The 18,447-nt window shown below is 45.1% G+C and overlaps 1 protein-coding gene across 11 annotated transcripts in view; it reads right to left on the bottom strand.

Annotated features, from left to right (window-relative positions):
* LOC308483670 (RCC1 and BTB domain-containing protein 2) overlaps window positions 1–17,257 on the bottom strand; it is a 28,068-nt gene extending 10,811 nt beyond the window's left edge. For 2 of the 11 annotated variants that reach the window (XR_013989747.1, XM_081017778.1), the window contains exons 1-8: window positions 16,023–16,569; window positions 13,646–13,771; window positions 13,158–13,308; window positions 11,572–11,738; window positions 10,390–10,548; window positions 7,785–7,892; window positions 5,759–5,901; window positions 2,117–2,307 (exon numbers count right to left, since the gene is read on the bottom strand). Coding sequence is in view for 8 of the 11 variants with exons in the window: in XM_081017778.1 (XP_080873904.1) it covers window positions 2,117–2,307; window positions 5,759–5,901; window positions 7,785–7,892; window positions 10,390–10,548; window positions 11,572–11,738; window positions 13,158–13,308; window positions 13,646–13,771 (1,045 nt within the window). In the remaining 3 variants the exon portion in view is untranslated. The other 9 variants (XR_013989749.1, XM_081017774.1, XM_081017777.1 and 6 more) reach the window with 8 other exon arrangements.
* Window positions 17,258–18,447: the final 1,190 nt, after the last annotated feature.

Genomic DNA, 18,447 nt, shown 5'->3' on the forward strand with positions numbered 1-18,447 from the left:
AAGGAAACCAGAGTGCACAGAAACACTGTTTACCTTCCTGCTACAGCAATACCTATTTATCTACTTGCATGGGTATGCTTTTGAACTGCTAGGTTGGCAGAAGCTGGGACACAGCAATGGGAGCTCACCCCATCATGCGGATTTGAACCGCCAACCTTCTGATTGGCAATTGGTGGAACCTCCAATAAGGGACATGGGTGGCTCTGTGGTCTAAACCTCGGCCTGTACAGAGGCTTCCCCAAGAGAGTCAGAGGCATTCTGCCTCAGGCAGGTTCCAGGCACCATCTGATGGCCTGTGTTCATAACTGTTTTACTCAAGATGGTGCCTGCTTTGTTGCATACCCAGAGATTGGTGGGTCATTGAGGGAGCAGTTTCACTTTGGGCAGCAAGGCCAAGACACTGTGATGTGGAGGGCAATCGAGTGGGACTGGCAATAAATTCCTCCTTGCAGCTACAGCAACTTGACTGTCCCAAATGTTAGCTCACCAGTCTAGGAAGATGAAGCAAAGAGGCATTTGCCAACTGCTACCACGGAATATGCCCATTTTCTTAAGGACCTGGCAGCGTTTGCTGCTGCCACAAGTCTTACGGGTTGATCCTTTCCAAGATGGAGGCATTGGGACAGGGAGAAAAGGAGGCAAAGTAAAAAGGGAAAGCTGCACCAGGGAGCTGGGCAAATAATCATGTGCTTTTTTTTAAACAAAGGAAAAGCAAAGAGGAGAGCAGTAAAAGACAGAAGGCTAAACTAGGCTAAAGAGAAGAGGAGACAGAAATAGGAGGCAGAATGAGCTGAGCTTGTAGGAGAATCGGTGGAGAATCAGCAGACCCTGAGCGAAGGCAGGAAACAAACAGAGACCGACAGGAATTTTAGGATTGCGTTTCCTGCCTTCTGAGCAGTAGGAGGCATTCGTGTATGCAACACATATTGTTTTTCAAGCTGACCTCAATCAGTTCACAAAATATTTTTACAATGATAAGGATTACTTTTAAAAATTACAACAAAATGGGAAAAGCAAAAGCGCTTGTGACTGCTTCTCTTGGGGCAAGATGGTTCTGCAGAAGCGCTGTGGGAGCTGGCTGGTGACAGTTCACCAGGCTGCTTCTCTTTCTTTTCTACTTCCGGTTGGAAGTTTGGTTAAAACGTAGTGGGAAGCTAACCATATCCCAGGATATTCTGTTTCTCACTCTGACTGATGAGGTCACTGCAGGCATACAGTGCCATATGAAGGGAGCAGCAGATCTGACGGAAGAGGCAACCTGCCAGAGCTGACATACTGGGGGTGGGCAGGGCTACCAGCAAAAGGGGGCAGGCCAACTAATGTAAATTTTACTGGTGCACAGGAGGCTAATTTCTACACACACTGACACCCCACCTCTGTCCTCCAGCCAGGCACACAAGAGTGCAGGGACATATTCCAGCCAGGCAGGAAAACTCCAGGACAGCCTTTCTCACCTCAGGCCCCAAGATGTTCTTGAATGGCATAATCCCTGACTGGCCATGCTGCTAGGAATGATGGGGGTTGTAGTCCAACAACACACAGGGACCCAGGGTTGAGGAAGGCTGCTCTAGGACGATGTGCAGAGAGCGGGGTGGCCTGGGGGGAATCCCAGGAGTCTGGGATTGTGCATTTTGGCCCCAGGCTCCCTCCTCCTGGCCTACGGCTGAGCTTCTTGCAAATTCTCCTTTGTGGTTCTGCAGTTGCTCAGACCTGCAACACAGTTAGGGAAGGGCTTTCCACAGCTCTCAGAATGGTCAGGCCTGTGCCATTCAGATGCTTTCCAACTGCTATCACAGCAGTGGTGTTTGGAGCTTTCCTCTCCTCCTGGGAAGATTTAAGAGCACATTCAGCAGAACACCAGATGGAAAGGAGCCTTCAGCAGTCCAGGTTAAGGGGGCAGGTGTCCCTTAGGACCAATATGGCAGAAGGCCTGCCTTTCACCTAAAGAGAAGCCATGTCAGAGGAGATAGAGCCAACCCTGACAAGGACGTGGGGCTTATTTCTTCCACCAAGCTGTGATCCAAACTATACCACTGAAAAGAATGCTATTTACATATCTTCAAGAACTAAGTAAGATACAGCAATGCAAACAGAAAAAAATTTGTCTGAAGCTCACCCACTGAGAGGAGACGCCAAGTCACTGCAGGAGTAGCAAAACAAGCAAACACATCATCCGTGCAGACAAAGTGGGTGAGATGCGGCAGAGTGAGAGACTGTCCCCGGCACTGACCCCACATGTACACTTGGCCACCCTGGGTTTTAGCAGCAGAAGTGTGAGCAGAGTGACATGCAGCAATCTCTACGACTCTATATTTAAAAGCAAACATAAAAAAACAGTGGCATAAGGACAACATGCAGTGACAAAGCTCAGAAGTCCTAGCTGCAGGTGGCCATTGTTCCAGCACCACTTCGGTGGATAAAATGCATATTTGTAACCTAATGGCCTTTCCTATCCCTTGCCTCGACTGTAATTCTGATGGCTAGACTTGCATTTCTAGGCACATTTATCAGTTATAAACAAATTCTCTTTAGACTCTGCCCCCTTGTCCTCAAAATCTTTGGTCAGGCTGCATAAACACTGCACATTGTTTTTAGCAATTCTTGTTTTTATCTGTAAGCAACCTTTAGCCCTGTCAGGGGAAAAAGTGGGGTATAAATAAATATACAGTAAGAATAGTAAGAATCCTAGGAACAGTAGTTTGTTAAGGGTGCTGGAAAGTATAATAATAATAATAGTAATTTATTATTTCTACCCCACCCATCTGGCTGGGTTTCCCCAGACACTCTGGGCGGCTCCCAACCAAATATCAGAAAAATGATACAGCATTAAACACTAAAAACTTCCCTAAACAGGGCTGCCTTCAGGTGTCTTCTAGAAGTCGGGATAGTTGTTTATTCTCTTGACATTTGATGGGAGGGCGTTCCACAGGGTGGGCGCCACTACTGAGAAGGCCCTCTGCCTGGTTACCTGTAACCTCACTTCTCACAGTGAGGGAACCACCAGAAGGCCCTCGGAGCTGGACCTCAGTGTCCAGGCTGAATGATGGGGTGGAGACACTCCTTCAGGTATACAGGACCGAGGCCGTTTAGCTTTGTGAGGGGTAAACTACAGTTCCCAGAATCTTTTCTTTTTTTTTGCGGGGGGGGGGGGTCATGTGCTATAAATTTATGATGTGTTCTTCTATGCCCAACTCGTATGTTTTCTAGGACCTATAAAGCACTTCAGTAGTCCTGGCTTCCACTGTTCCTGGGTCCTCAAAGTCCACAGCTATTATGGTGTTTGATCCTCCCTCTCCCTGGCAGTGGGATACCACACCCTGCCGCTTGCAGGAATTGCCTTAAGGAATCAGGTACTCTGTAATCTGCCATTCTCAAGAAAGCACGACACACCTCTGCCTCTCAAATAAAAAGGTCTAGTCTCCATTCAAACATAACATGACACCAGATTGTGTTAGGCCAAATTAACACTTTAGTTGTTTGAGCTTCCAAATATACAATACTCAAACCATGTTTTCAATATTTTTATATGCTTTTATTTCACAACTGAGGACTGTACTTCATAATTTCATGAAGTCATTCGTCTCCATGGTGCAGGAACCTCTTTATGCAAAACAATTGCCCTGTTTTTTTTAATGGACTTTGAACTCAGACACAGCAAACCAGCCAGTACTACAACTTCAAGCTATGATTTCAGATTCTAGTTTGTCAGCTTCACACAAACCACAGTTTGTGGGCAAACATGAATTCAGGCAATGAGAAACCATGGTCTATCCTGATGGCAACAAGTTCAGGCACTGCCAACTACAGTTAGGGCACAGCAACAAGTTTGGAAAATTTCCCTTCTGTTTTTAATGAATTGCAGGTTGTTGTTTTCTCTAAACCTGACATATCACACACACACACACACACACACACACACACACACAGCCTTTCTGCCAAATCATGCTTTGTTTTAAAGAAGCCAACTTTAAATCATGGGTTATGAAGACAGCAGAAGTAGACAGCCTGGAGGAGCTGTGGTGCTCACCTGACCTCACTCTGGCTGAATTGCTGCTGCATACCAGGACAGGGACAGGTGAAGCAGCGGCAAGGAGTGCTGGACTGATACTGACAGTGTGCTTGTACCACACTGACCTCACCCTCCATGGGCCTCCTCCATCCCATGATGCAGCAGTGTCTTAGCCCCAGGGAGGTCAGGCAAGTGATGCAACCCACCCAGTGATGCCATCTGAGACTGTAAGAGAGCTTATTTCAATACCATAAACCACTTGAAGATTTTTTACAATCAAGCATTGCATGAATTTTATGAAATAAATACCGTATTGGTACTTATTTTTTCAAATTCCGACTGTGAAAAGTTAAAGTGCGACTTAAATTCACGACCTTACAAAAATTGGCTGAAACAGACATGCCGTGAACACCCACCCCCTTAACTCTAACTCCGGCTGGAGCCCTGGCAAGCAGGGGTGGCGGGTGGCTGGCTGGTGGCTGCCGTTTCCCGCTTCCCGCCTCCGCTGACTTGGGGGGGGGGTGCCCAGGAGTGGCAGGCAGTGGGATGGCAAGTGCCGACAGGGGCTGCCGCAGCAGTGCGCACCATGCAGTTCCCCTCTGCCTGCCCCGCCACTGTTAATGGAGCAGGGGGGTGCCTGCCTGGTGCCAGAAGCGGTGGGATTATCAGCAGCGGGGCAGGCAAAGGGGGAATGCACGGTGGCGGCGCAGCAGCTCCCGCCGTCCCACCCCACCTGGCGTGGTTTGAGGTGAGCTGAGCGCCCCCAGCAGAATGTCTCTCCTTGTCCAGCCGGCCCCCGCTGCTGTTTCTTTTTCTTTCCAATTGTCCATCAATATGCAGATGATACCCAGCTCTATCTCTCTTTCAAATCAGAACCAGTGAAGGCGGTGAAGGTCCTGTATGAGTGTCTGAATTTTAAAGGTGCGGCTTATTTGCAGGTGCGGCTTATATTATATTTGTCTACACAAACCACAACACACCTGCCTGAAAGCAGAACATCTCTCTCCTGGATGTGATTATAAAAGCATACAGGAAGTGCCCAAAGGCATCTGATAACTGTGATCCTTATCCAAGTACAAATTGATATCTCATTTGTTAAATACGGTATTAGAAGCAGATTATGGAAAAAGGAAAGTCTCCAGCCAACACCTCTTGTCTGGGTTTACCAAGCACCTCACATTTCCAATAGGCGAACTGCTTCTTCTCTACTGCAGCACAGAACTGGGAAGGGGGATTGGCAGGCAACCGGGAAGCATATCTTGGCAGAAAAGGGAATTGTTGGGGATTCCCCTGCCCACTGCTTCTCTTCTGCAGATGTCTCCACCTCATTCTGGCAGGGAAGCAGAGAAGGAGCAGCCAGTGTTTGGAAATGGGAAGTGGACTAGTAATGCGTAGTCCTAGCTTGATAAGCTGTAAGTGAGGCTCTAGTATTCACACTCTTAAAGCCTTGCACTTCTCATACTGGGAGACAAAAGGTTAAAAGCACACACAAAAATAAGCTACTATTTCCAAGAAAGACTGAGGAAAAGATACTGCCATTTCCAGCTACTGAGTTGCTCTTGCCCAATTATTTTATTGCCAAAGCACCTTTGTATAGATCTATAGGCTTTATATTCAGAAATGTGAACAGTCTAATAATTTTACTATCTTCCTTACTTATGGATAATGTCTAAGGGGAAAAAAATCCCACAGTTGCTGCAGTACAGGCCAGAAATTCTGCTTATGGCGTGATTATTAGCAGGATCCTACCTGTCTTTATCCACAGGAACAGGTGAAGGGTAGGACTGGTTCCCTCTATTCCCAGTGCCTAACTGGCCATAGGAATTTGCTCCCCAGGCATACAGCTGACCTTCATCCGTTAGCACTAAGGTATGTGCATAGCCACAGGCAACCTAGAAAAGAAAAGCACCTAAAATAATTTGTATTCTTACATTTTTGCATTTTGCATCCAAGAAGATTTATTAAAGCTTTTAAAAACATTTCTGGAAAAGTATTTATTTAAAAGACAGTTGAATCATTTATCACATTCAAGATTCACAAACAGAACTTGAGAAGCTGATCTCTCTCGGAGTTTGTGAGAAATACCAGCTTTCAACATATCAGAGAGTCTTCTGTCTGCATGTGGCAGGACACAGAGTGAACACAGATTGACACTTAGGCAATGTGTAAATTCAAAACTGACAGAAGATGACCTTATGCAGGATTAGGAACAGCCAAGGAAACAGGAAAAGGCAGAAGGTGGGCTATCTCAAACCAGTTGTCCCTGCAATCACAACACATCTACAAATACTCAGTTAAGTGTCTTGGGCCAGAATTGCTCAGATTAACTTACATTATGGAACAGGTAAAAAAACAAAACTGAAATAAGGCTAATTCATCCCAAGTTATTGGGAAATAAGTCTTTTCTCATTGAAATTTAGGTTTCTTTTTTATTACACTAATGAATGGGACATTTGCAGCTTGCAAAAGTCTCCCCAGCTTCCCCCCCCCACAAAACCCTTCACTCAAGGAAGTGTGTGTCTGGACACACCCACACCCCTTTGAGTCTTTTTATTTCTGCAGGAGAGCAGGGAAGGCTGAGAGGAGATATGCTAGCCACCTTCCAATATTTGAAGGGCTGTCACAAGGAAGATGGAACAAGCTCGTTCTCTGCTGCTCTGGAGAGTAGGACCCAAACCAATGGCTTCAAGTTACATGAAAGGAGATTCTGACTAAAGATCAGGAAGAATTTTCTGACACTAAGAGCTGTTCAGCAGTGGAACAATCTTCATCTGGAGGTTTTGAAGCACATGTTGGATGACCCTCGGGTTCCCTTCCAACTCTGCAATTCTGATTCTTTCAAGGCGGCTGGTTTTTCTTCCTATATCCTACCTGTGCAACTGCAAATCATCTTTTCAGAATATGCCAAGCATTCAGCAAATCTCCTTTAACTTCCCTGTTTGAGAGCGAGAACCCCCTATGTTCTGCCTTCTTTCTACACTACCTAATTGAACCTTGTTCCTCCACATATCCACTTCCCCATACATGCCCACTTGACAACTTCTGCCTGCAGAACTGACCCTGTACCAGGTGCCACACACTATTCATTCAGCACTTGTAAGAAATGAGTCTTTTAGCATGGCAGCACCCACCCTTTGGAACTCTCTGTCTATTGACACCCGTCAGGTATCTGCATTGTACTCTACCAGACATGTAGACTTGTGTTTTAATCTGTTTTGAGCTTTACCGTTGATTCTGGGGATGCTCCCATTTTCAGCTGTCTCATGTTGAATACTTGCCCAGTCCCTAATATTTACCCATCTAGAAAATCCATTTCAGGATAATGGCACTGTACTGATAACTCAAGTCACTTTCGACAGTATCTCTGATAAAAAATTAATTTCTTTGACGATATAAGATAGTGCAGAGTGCTCGTTTTCGAAGCTCCAGTTAAGCAGACCCTCTTCCAACTACTTTGCTCGTTCTCTGTCTCCCACACACCAGTTCAGCCCAACAAAAGCCAATCAGCACTAAATGCCAACTGAGCATGGCTCACAGAGCTGTTTTTGGGGTCCTTCCCCCTTTGAATGTTTTTCCTAAATATATTTTGGGCTTCTGTAAACTTGCAGCTTCCCCCAGGCATGTTGCCACCTTTCCTCCTGTATGGGGATAGCGCTGTTTTGGTTGCATCAGTATCCACACTTGGGAGGACAGGCTTGCTATCAGTATATAAGATGAAATACATAGCCCAGTAGGGTAATCTTTTAACGAAGGCCTGGCAACAAATGAAACCTACCCGCTGCACACGGATGCCTTGCAGAGCTGCTATTCTGCAAGGTGTTGGTTGATTGCCGCTATTGCCCAATCCAAGCTGACCATTGCCGTTGTATCCCCAAACGTAAACCTTAGAAAGGAAGATAATTCCAGTTAGTTTGCAGGAATAAGAGTAAAGAAGAGGGAAACAGGCGTACAGAATCCCCTATAATCTTGGTGTAATTCACTATGACACTTTTTTGAGAGAGAAAAACCTTTCATTTCCTTAAGTGTTAGAACCAGTTCTGTACTGCATGGGACCTTAGCATTCACCTGAGATGCATCTAACAAGAAAAGATCCTGCCCAGTCCAATATATCTATGTGTACAGGGGTGAAGAAATGACCCGCTTGATCAGAGAAATATCTGAATGCCCCAATTTGCTTGGGTAGCTGCTGCCTTCTAACCTCAGCATTAGATTAGAGCACACACTAGCTAGACTTCTCAGGTTGCAGAGGCAGCGCTGTCCAATGGTTTCCTGCATTTGCCCCTAAACTGATCCCATGAGCAGCTGAAGCCCCTGGCTTTTCTTTTCATCTCACTTCTAATTTGTATGCCGCCTTTCTATAAGGCAGGTTATAAGCTGTAGAGACAACAACAAAATATACATCAAAGATCACACATCATATAACAACCCAATCCAATGCAAATGAGCCATGATAAAGAATATGACCTTAAAATAAATATGTAAAATAAAGCAATATGCAATGATCCATTTAGGGTATATTGCACTATTAAATTTACTCCCTATTGTAAATAGTGTAAATTTACACTATTAAATTTAAATAATAATTAAACAGAAATGCACTCTCAAACAATAACAATAAATCATTACTAGACTATAATCAATAAAAATAAAAGCGAAGTCAGAAAACTTAGAATACTACAATACATAAATGACCGTGTAAAAAGATCAAACTAAGCAACAAAGTCACGTAGCTTATAAAAGTAACCGGTCCCTTGGTCCACACCCAGTTCCTGGTTCAGAACGTTTGGTGGGTCTCCCAGGGGGTCTCAAGGAAGGAAAAAGGACACTGCTCCGCTCACAGTTCTTTCTCTAGACTCTGCCCCCTCCCCCTTCAGCAGCTTTCAACTTATCATGCCCTTTAATGCTTATGCGTTGTGGATGGGAAATTACCTGAGGAATTGCCCCTAAATTAGACCTAAACAAAATTTGCAGTTTTACGACTCTCTTTCACCCACAAATTTGATTCTTAGGGCAAAGAGGATGATGGCCAGGGGTGGCATTTCCTCTACTTTACCACGCAAGCAGCAGTGGAGGCGTGGCACTCAACCCTGCGCTGTTACAATTGTTCCATCAGCGCAAGCATTTCTTGCCAGACAGAACAATCTCCGCTCCCTCCCTCCACATGTTGACGTGACACAGGCACCCCAGAGCTGATTTGGAGGAGGGAATGTGTGGTGCTAGGAGGTGGGGAAGCCTCACCCTTTTAGTGGGACTCCTTGTGCTGCCTCCAGCTGCTGCAACTATTTTGTTGGATCTAGCCCACAAAGTAAATGAAGACAAGGGGAGGTGGATTTGCAGTTGTTAAAAGCTCAAGGGAACAAAAAAGCCATCACTAACTTGGACTGCTCAGAAAGGACCCAGTCAGAGAGGTTCCCTTGGAAGAACATTTCAAAGTTGTGACAGAAGGTAGCCCAAATCTATGCAGCTACCAATCTGGTACTTACAAACATCCTATCCCCCAGTTTAACCATCGAAATCTGTTTTCCGGATTCAGCTTTCAGCCTGTTGACAGTCTCTAGACAGCTGTTAACAGACTTCACGAGGAGCATAAAAAATAGAGCTTCACTCTGTCCATATACAGACCTAACACTCCAAACTTCCAATACAGAATTGCTCCTTTGCTCCATTTTGTCACCTAAGGTGAAATGGTAAAGGTGACAGAAGCAGCTTCCAGTGAGATCTCACCAGAAGCTGTCATTGTGTGACCCCGGGGGCAGGATCCTGCTACCTGAGATGGCTGCTTCAGTTCGCCTCATGGGCAGACTGGCCTGCCATCTGCACTGCCTCTTGGGCACCTCCAATGCAGAGTCTCTAGTAACTGAGACTGGTGCTTCCTTGTGAAGATGGGGGCAGAGCATTCTGACAGCTCTGGCGCACAACCGTACTGCAACATGCTTGCACTACCTAGCATGGGGGAAGGAGAATGGATACCCAATTATCTTCACCAGGGGCTTCTCCTCAGCCCTTCTGAAACACTCTTCCTTGCAGCGCAACAGACTTTCATTCAAATGCTGTGTAAGAGGAGGCACAGAGGACAAGAAGGACTCATAAGCTTCTATGCTCAAAACTGTGCCCAGCTTGGAGGGAGGAGTTTACCCTGGTGAAATCAGAAATTGAGCCTTTATGGCAGGAGGAAGCACTATTCTGAATATTAAGAGACAGTTGTTCTCCAGACACCAGGAGAGAATATTCGGTCAGAATCTAACCAGACTTATTATAATTAAAGATCTGCCTTAATTAGCAGCATTGTCTACTGTAGGGAGACACAGTCAACAACTTAAACCACAAGATTACACACCATAAAGAAAAACAGCCCTTTTAATTCTGAAGAATTCTCTTACCTCCCCATTTTCTACCACTGCCATTGAGCACATCTGGCCACAAGCAATGTTAATTGCAATCTTGCTTTGTAAGCAGCTAGTGACTCTCCGTGGAATTGGCTGGTTGGCTGTTGAGCCAGATCCAACTTGCCCTGAATTGTTGTAGCCCCATGTATAAACCTGTAAAGAAACAAACTGTATTATACGATTATAATCCCATATTGAGAGAAATGCCAGGTCCATTTAATTCAATGGCGAAGGTAAAGGGACCCCTGACCGTTAGGTCCAGTCGTGGACGACTCTGGGAATGAGGTGCTCATCTCGCTTTACTGGCCGAGGGAACCGGCGTACAGCTTCCGGGTCATGTGGCCAGCATGACTAAGCTGCTTCTGGTGAACCAGAGCAGCATACAGAAACATTGTTTACCTTCCAGTCAGAGTGGTACCTATTTATCTACTTGCACTTCATGCTTTCGAACTGCTGGGTTGGCAAGAGCGGGGACCGAGCAACAGCTCATCCCGTCGCGGGGATTTGAACAGTGACCTTCTGATCGGCAAGCCCTAGGCTCTGTGGTTTAACCCACAGTGCCACCCGCGTCCCTTAATTCAATGGTACTCACTTCCAATAAACACATTTAAGATTACACTAATGTCAAAAACAAATGCTAAATTAAATCTCAGTTGATTTAGGCCGATGGAAATTTTTGTGACTCAAAATTTTCTGGAAAATTCATGTCACTGATAGGTCTGTGAAGAAATCATCCCAAAAGCAAATAAATAGAAACAAATATTATTTGGAAGTTACATCTCAAAAAGAGTTCTTTCATTTTTGGTTTCTTGATACTAGATAAGATTGGCTCTCGTTTGTGGAAGCAATTACTAGGACAACAATGTGAGTATTCACGTATCTGAGCTAGTATCCCACTGTATCTGGGATTCCCAGAGCAGATATTAACAATAATGTAATATAGTACATTTTAAAACAACACACATCCCCTTGTCTAACCTCAGAAACTAAGGAAAGAGACATTATTTTTGCAGTGGTTATGTAGCCCAAAAGAGCAACCAATGTAGCCCAGTGAACTTTCAGATGGCTATCAGCATACAATTTACACCCGTTTTATCCAATCCAGAGTGCTTGCCCCTTTTCGTTTCAGATATAAAATTCCAGTTACTTCAACAAGATTCTGATAGATTTTCTTACCTCTCCATCAGATGTTAAAACCATTGAATGATGTGAGCCACAGGCAACTTCAATCACTTTTTTGTTTAACAAGTTGGTGGAGATTTGGCAAGGAACTAAACTATGGTTGGTTGTTCCATTTCCCAGTTGACTATAAGCATTATGTCCCCACGTATATACTTCTCCTTCTACAATATAAAAAGAAAATAACTTTGAAAACATTACAAGCTATCTTTTTCCCAACTAAAGAGAAAAAATAAACAATGGCTGAAGCTTTTTGTTCCATATATTGTCCTCTGCTGTGATTTAACCACTATGTACATAGAACACGATTAAGGGCAAATGTCAATTCAAGCATTAACAAGCATTAATGTAGACAATAATGGTTCAAAAAAGTAAAAGGGATGGGTTGTGCTCTATTAGCATTCCATATATTGTCAAGCCTTCAAATGAAACAATTTAAATCTTGAGGAGAATGTGCGAAGTTATATAACCCCCTCCTCTTTTTGGCAAAGTAAAATCTCCATGCTTACTATGCATCTCAAAGTATAATATTCTCTCCTACTGGAACTTTATCCAGCAATTAGACACCTGAGGCAGATCTTTTAGGTTTAGTGTTGCAATCTCTCATTGCTTAAAAAAAACAAAAAACAAAAAAGACCCCAATCAGCTATTCCATTTATCTCTACAGTGCATTGATCCAGATTCACATCCTTTCTACGACCCAACCTTGTAGAACTGAATCAACAGGGAAAGGCCTGCTGAAACAAGTTCGGTCTGGGATTGGAGGCAACTACAAAAAGCTTTTCAACTTTGCTTTAGTCGTTTTGTCGTGTCCGACTCTTCGTGACCCCATGGACCAGAGCACGCCAGGCACTCCTGTCTTCCACTGCCTCCCGCAGTTTGGTCAAACTCATGCTGGTAGCTTTGAAAACACTGTCCAACTATCTCGTCCTCTGTCGTCCCCTTCTCCTTGTGCCCTCCATCTTTCCCAACATCAGGGTCTTTTCCAGGGAGTCTTCTCTTCTCATGAGGTGGCCAAAGTATTGGAGCCTCAGCTTCAGGATCTGTCCTTCTAGTGAGCACTCAGGGCTGATTTCCTTAAGAATGGATAGGTTTGATCTTCTTGCAGTTCATGAGGAATGTGCCCCATAGCCTTTACAGGCTTGAGAGCACTGAATCAAGAGCACAGAAAGTGTAACATGGATATATTCTAAGAGTTAGGAAAGCCTTGCTCTTTCCTTAGTGTTTCAACATGTTGTCCCTTGGTGTTTTTGAATCTGAGCTTGGCTTCACCAGCAAAATATGACTGTTCCTTCATTATCTGCTTTTGAATCTCTAATAGTCAAAACATTATTAACACAGACCATTTTCATTTATTATCATAAGAGTCCCAAGATCTGGACCTTCCAGGTGGTAACACAAGTATGCCCATGAAAAAATAAGGAACTGGACTCAATAATCACCCCAGAATCGAAAACTTAATATGTTCTTCCTTATCAGTGTAAAGAGTAGATACTGCTTTTCTCTTACAGTTAAAAATTAAATATCCCTGTCAAAGTAGACTAACAGAGTAGACTAACCACATTGAAAAGCACACAACATACCAGTGGTAGCAGCAACAACATGGGGGCCACTTCCATAGCTGAGGCAGGCTAGTTTTTTGCCACATAAAGTATCTAACCTTCGAGGTTCAATGCTGCTCTGTGTGTCACCGATTCCCAAACAACCACTGCAGTTAGTGCCAAGCGCAAAAACCTGTCACACAGTGATACTGTTAGTACAGAAAATATTTACTATCATAGCATTTCAGACTGAAAGTTTAATAAAATAGTTACAGTTTTTAAGATTTTGTCAGATATTTTAATCAGAACTATATCTTTGTTAAAGAAAATCAGAATTCTGCAGCAAGGATAACTGTTTTGGCACAGTAAAAAATTGTGCAAGGCAAGTTGACATCCACTCCTAGTGTACCATTTACTGTGCTTGCAATCGCCTTGAAGTCCTGTGCCCTGGAAATCTTAATCCAATGTGTGCTTAGACAAACATGATATAGAGGCAAACAGTTATTAATTGTTATATCTGCAAAAGTTACCTCATCATTTTCAGTTGCATAAAGTACTTCATTGCCTGCACTGCCAAATACACAGGCCTGGCGAATTAACTTCAACTCCTCTTGAGAGCGGAGAGCAAATATTGGCCATTTCCCAACATCCAACATCTGTTCCAATAAAAACAATATATTGTAGATCAGTCTAAATAGCTTCTTTTCACATTGGTTTTTTTTTAATCATCACAAGTATTACATTGTTTTGAAACAGTTGTCCTGTCCATTTCACTAAAGATAAATGTGAATATAAACTAAGTAAGAAAAGGCAACCAAATGACAAATGAAAAACAAATAGGACAGCAAATTATGAACCTAATCCCAACTACACATATCACTTTAAAACTACTTCCTCCCACTTTATATGTTTTTAAATACATGTATCTGCTACAATGTTACCTTGGTTGTTGAACGCTTCGGAAGCCGAACATTTTGGTTTTCGAACACCAAAAACCCGGAAGTGATTGCTTGTTTTTGAACGCGCCTCAGAAGTCGAACGGCTTCCAAGGTGCGTTTCTCCATTTTCTCAATGGAATTTGCCAACCGCCCATTGCGTCTTGGTTGCCGAACATTTTGGAAGTTGAACGGTCTTCCGGAACAGATTACGTTCAACAACCTAGGTACCACTGTACTATGATTTGTAGGTTCTCCTTGAGCAATACAGTGGTACCTCGGGTTACGAACTTAATTCGTTCTGGAGGTTCTGTTCTTAACCTGAAACCGTTCTTAACCTGAGGTACCACTTGCGCTAACGGGGCCTCCCGCTGCCGCCGCTGCACGATTTTCATTCTCATCCTGGGGCAAAGTTCTCAACTCGAGGTACTACTTCCGGGTTAGCGGAGTTTGTAACCTGAAGCGTTTGTAACCCGAGGTATCACGGTACATGCTTTGTCCACATAATCGACTCCTTGGGAGCCAGCTCCTGTTTATTGCATGTCGGTCAACACACAGAGAGAAAAGCATTCATATTCAACCCTACAAAACATCACGACACTTTATTGCAGGGTAGTCCAACCCACAGCCCATTGAATGAGGTTCTTATAAGCACATTACATATAATTTAGAGTTCCTTTTTGGGCTGAGCAGAAGAAGATTCACAAAACAGAGACTGAAGTCTGGATTTTTTGTTGCCGGAGTTCTGTTGGGACTGCAGCAGCACAAGTATACTCAGAGAGCGTTTCTCTCGTGGACTCACTGTTATGTAGGCATACTAGAGACCGAATTGCTATGGCCTGTGAAGGATGGCATTTCCCCTCTTCCCCTTTCTAGCACAGTGTTGTATATGACTCACACCACAGTAGACTTCACTCATGGCTCTGTGGCGGGTGGTTTCTTGGCGATGTTCATCTTTGAATCCAGGGCGGCTCAGCTAAGTGCAGAAAGCGTGGCTGGTGAGTCTTGGCTTGAGGTTCGCGGCACGGCATCCATCCTTCACTGAGGCAGCCTTTGGGAGGGGGAAGGGGGAATGGATGTCCCAAGCTGCCTGTTCTCTTCACGCTTCTGCTGCACAGGCTCCATCCTCTGGCTCCTTCTCATTCCAAGGGTCCTAGTTGCACTGCACACAGCCAAGTATAGCTGTCGCATGTCCTTTGCAGCCACAAGGGGCAGCTGACAGTGCAGCTTAAAAAAAGGGCAGGCAGGCAAGTTGGCAGTTTGGGCTCACACAGACATTCAGGCTGCTTCTCGAATGCCATGTACCATAGTGTACCATGTATGTTATAGGCACACAGCCTGCAATCCAAGGCACCATTACTCTGGAGTAAGAACCACTGCAATAAATGGGACGTACTCCCAAGGAAATGTACACAAGTTCAATAGGTAACCTTTACAACAGGGACGGGAATCTGTGGCCCTCCAAATGTTGATGCTCTGTCACCCCTACCTATGGTGTGTGCTTGTTGTGGAAGTTGGGGGGTTGAGGTCAGATGAGGGAAGGGGTAGGCTGCAGGCCACACTGTTCACAGCGCCCTTGCTGGGGGGCGTGTGTGTGAAGTTAACTGTGGGGCAGCTGCCACTGCTGCTGGTTCCCCTTCTAGCCTTTCTGTAATGGCCACATGTACTGTGGTGGCACCGGTGGTCCTATGAGGAGGGGAGGACGGGGAGGTGGCTCATAGTCCTCTACAATAATTTTTGCATAATATTTTGTGTAATAAATGAATATAATAAATGTGTTTTAATGATATATTTTCAATTAAATATATTAATAATGTATATTCAATACTATTTATTGCAAACACTTTAATTTACAATATGGAAATTTAATTTAGTTCAGTTTGTGGCTCACAGGTTCTGTGTCACAGAACTCTTGCAGCCCACTTGGTCTGGGGTTGGACCACTCTGCTTTACTGTGAAGAACCAATCTTACCTTTTCAACATCCACAAGTCTTAGTTTAGCTCATTCAGAGATGAAAGTCTGTGCCATTTCTGTAGCCTAGAAAAATAAGAGGAAGAGGTGATTAGGGCAATCTGTGAAGCTCTGTCTGACAACATCTCAAGATTAAAGCCACCATCTGGGACATTTTCCCCATTATAGCTTTGAACAATCCCCTGTGCATGTGGTTTTTGAAATGCTGCTTTTAAAGTCCATACAGGACTGTGGCTTTACGCAGCAAACATATTTCCAGTGTTCTCTCAACAAATGCTAATAAATCCACTCTGTGCACCGTCAGATAACTAATAGGCTGTAGTTCTTTAGTGCACAACCGGTGCCTCTCAGCAGATGCATGAACATCTTAAACAGTTCTGCTGTTCATAGACATAATGAGCAGACCCATCAAAATTCCTCTCTATCTTGCCCATCTCCAAGAGCTCAGACTGGCTTGCAGTTGACACAAACCAGCAATTCTAAGAACAAACAAAAGCTAAAATATATTCATCTACAAAACCAACTTATAAAACTTGTGCACATATAAAACACACCAATGCCAACATTGCATAAGAATAAAATAGTACAAATAAAATTTTAGATACAGCTTCTTTGTCCTGACTGCTGCGCATAGACAAAACAATCTACAGTTATGCTTTGACTCTGTGCCTTATGGACCCGACGGACAGCCAAGGCAGCTGCTGAAATCCTGTTCTTTTATTTTGCATCTGATCCAGGCCACATGGAAAAGCTGTCTGTGGAACAACGCCGGCTCCCTCGGCCTGGAAGCCAGAGTCGCCTCGGACTGGGCTGAAGCGTCCAGGGGGCCTTTACGTCCCCCGTCCCCCCCGTAACCCCTGGAGAGCTTGTTGCCGGCGGGGGCTCCCTGGGAGGGCGGCGTGGTTCTCCCCAACCGAGGGGCGCTTTTCCTGGCTACCCCCCCCCGCCTGAATCCCGGCCGCACGCCGAGCCCGGAGCCGGGGGAGCAGGCCGGTCTGGCGCGGCGCCTCAGGCCGCCTTTCCCCGCGGAGCTGAGCGCCTGGCCGGCTTCCGAGCGCGGCATCCCTCAAGGGACACTTCTCGGCCTGCTCCTGCGCTCTCGGGGGCGCCGGAAGGAAGGGACGCGGCCGGGGCGCCGCTGACAAGGCCGGGGGGCACCGCCGCCTGCGCGCCTCCCCCGCCCCGCAGAGGGACCACCCGGGCGCCCCCGCCTCACCGTCCTCCCGCCGCCGCCGCCGCCCGGCCTGCCTCGCCCTCGGGCGCCGGCCGCGTCCCTCCGCTCCGCCTCGGCCCCCAAGGCGGGCGCCGGGCTCTTCCGCGGCGGCGCAGCTCTTTCCCCCGCCGGGCTCTGGGCCTCCGCGTCCCCTGGAAACGGGCTCCTCTCTGGCGGCTCCGTCCGCGGCCCCGGAGCCCCGTGTCCTGCCGGGGAGGAGGAGGAGGAGGAAGAGGCGTCTGCCGAGGAAGGCAGGGATCCAGAGATTCTTCGACCGGGCTTGCAATTCTCCTTCCTCGACAAAGAAATGGCCACACTGGGGAAATTCAGGGTGGAAATAAATGTCTAGAGGATTTTCAACCTCAGGACTCTGAAGCTCATAAATTTATAAAATAAAACCTAACCTTTTATGAACCAATTATAAAATAATTTCACAGTAATCCTTGTAAAGGTAGCCACGAAACATTCCAAAACGCACAGTAACTAAAAATGGGGAAAGTGGTGGCCATCTTCTAGGATAGAGGCCAAGAACTAAGCAAAACAATTGGCAACTTAGATATTTTAATTCAGCACATGTCTGAGGCTGCTTTGCTGTATTACTAAGAATATTCATTTATTGCTGTTGCTTAAAGGAAAATGCATTTTTGAGACCTAGGAAGCTGTAAGTAAAGAATGTTAAACTTACTTTGCACTGTGTGGTCTTTTTTATTTTTTGAAAAAAAGGTAAATGGGGTTCAGCTGCTTCATGCAGCTGAACAAAATAAATAAGACTTAATAGCATATTCCTAGGCTTCCTTAATCAGCCTAATGATGGGACCATACCCTGCTATTGGGGCTCTTGGTGTGTTAGTCCCACGTTTTGAAAACAGACACCAGCTGCCCCCCCCCCCACACACTTTGTTAAACCACACAAGGGTCTCTAGAGGATTAAACATAATTAGTATACCCTCATACCAATTTCCATAATAAAAGTGAATTGATGACTTAAGTTATGGGTGGTTTGTCAGTCCTATACCTAGCATGCCTCTTTGGTTCATTTTCTAAGTAAAATCCGCAAATCACTGTCACTGGATAGTGACTCGGATGTTATTGGCAGGGAAATTCAGCTTCAATGGAAGGTAGAGAATAGGTGAAAATCATTTCTATACATGTGTAGGAGGAAGAAAAGGACAAAAGGTCTGGAATTTTTCATACCCCTGACCTGTTTTTGAA

Source organism: Podarcis pityusensis (genome assembly GCF_964106645.2).
Source record: "Podarcis pityusensis genome assembly, chromosome: 1".
Classification (NCBI taxonomy): Eukaryota; Metazoa; Chordata; class Lepidosauria; order Squamata; family Lacertidae; genus Podarcis; species Podarcis pityusensis.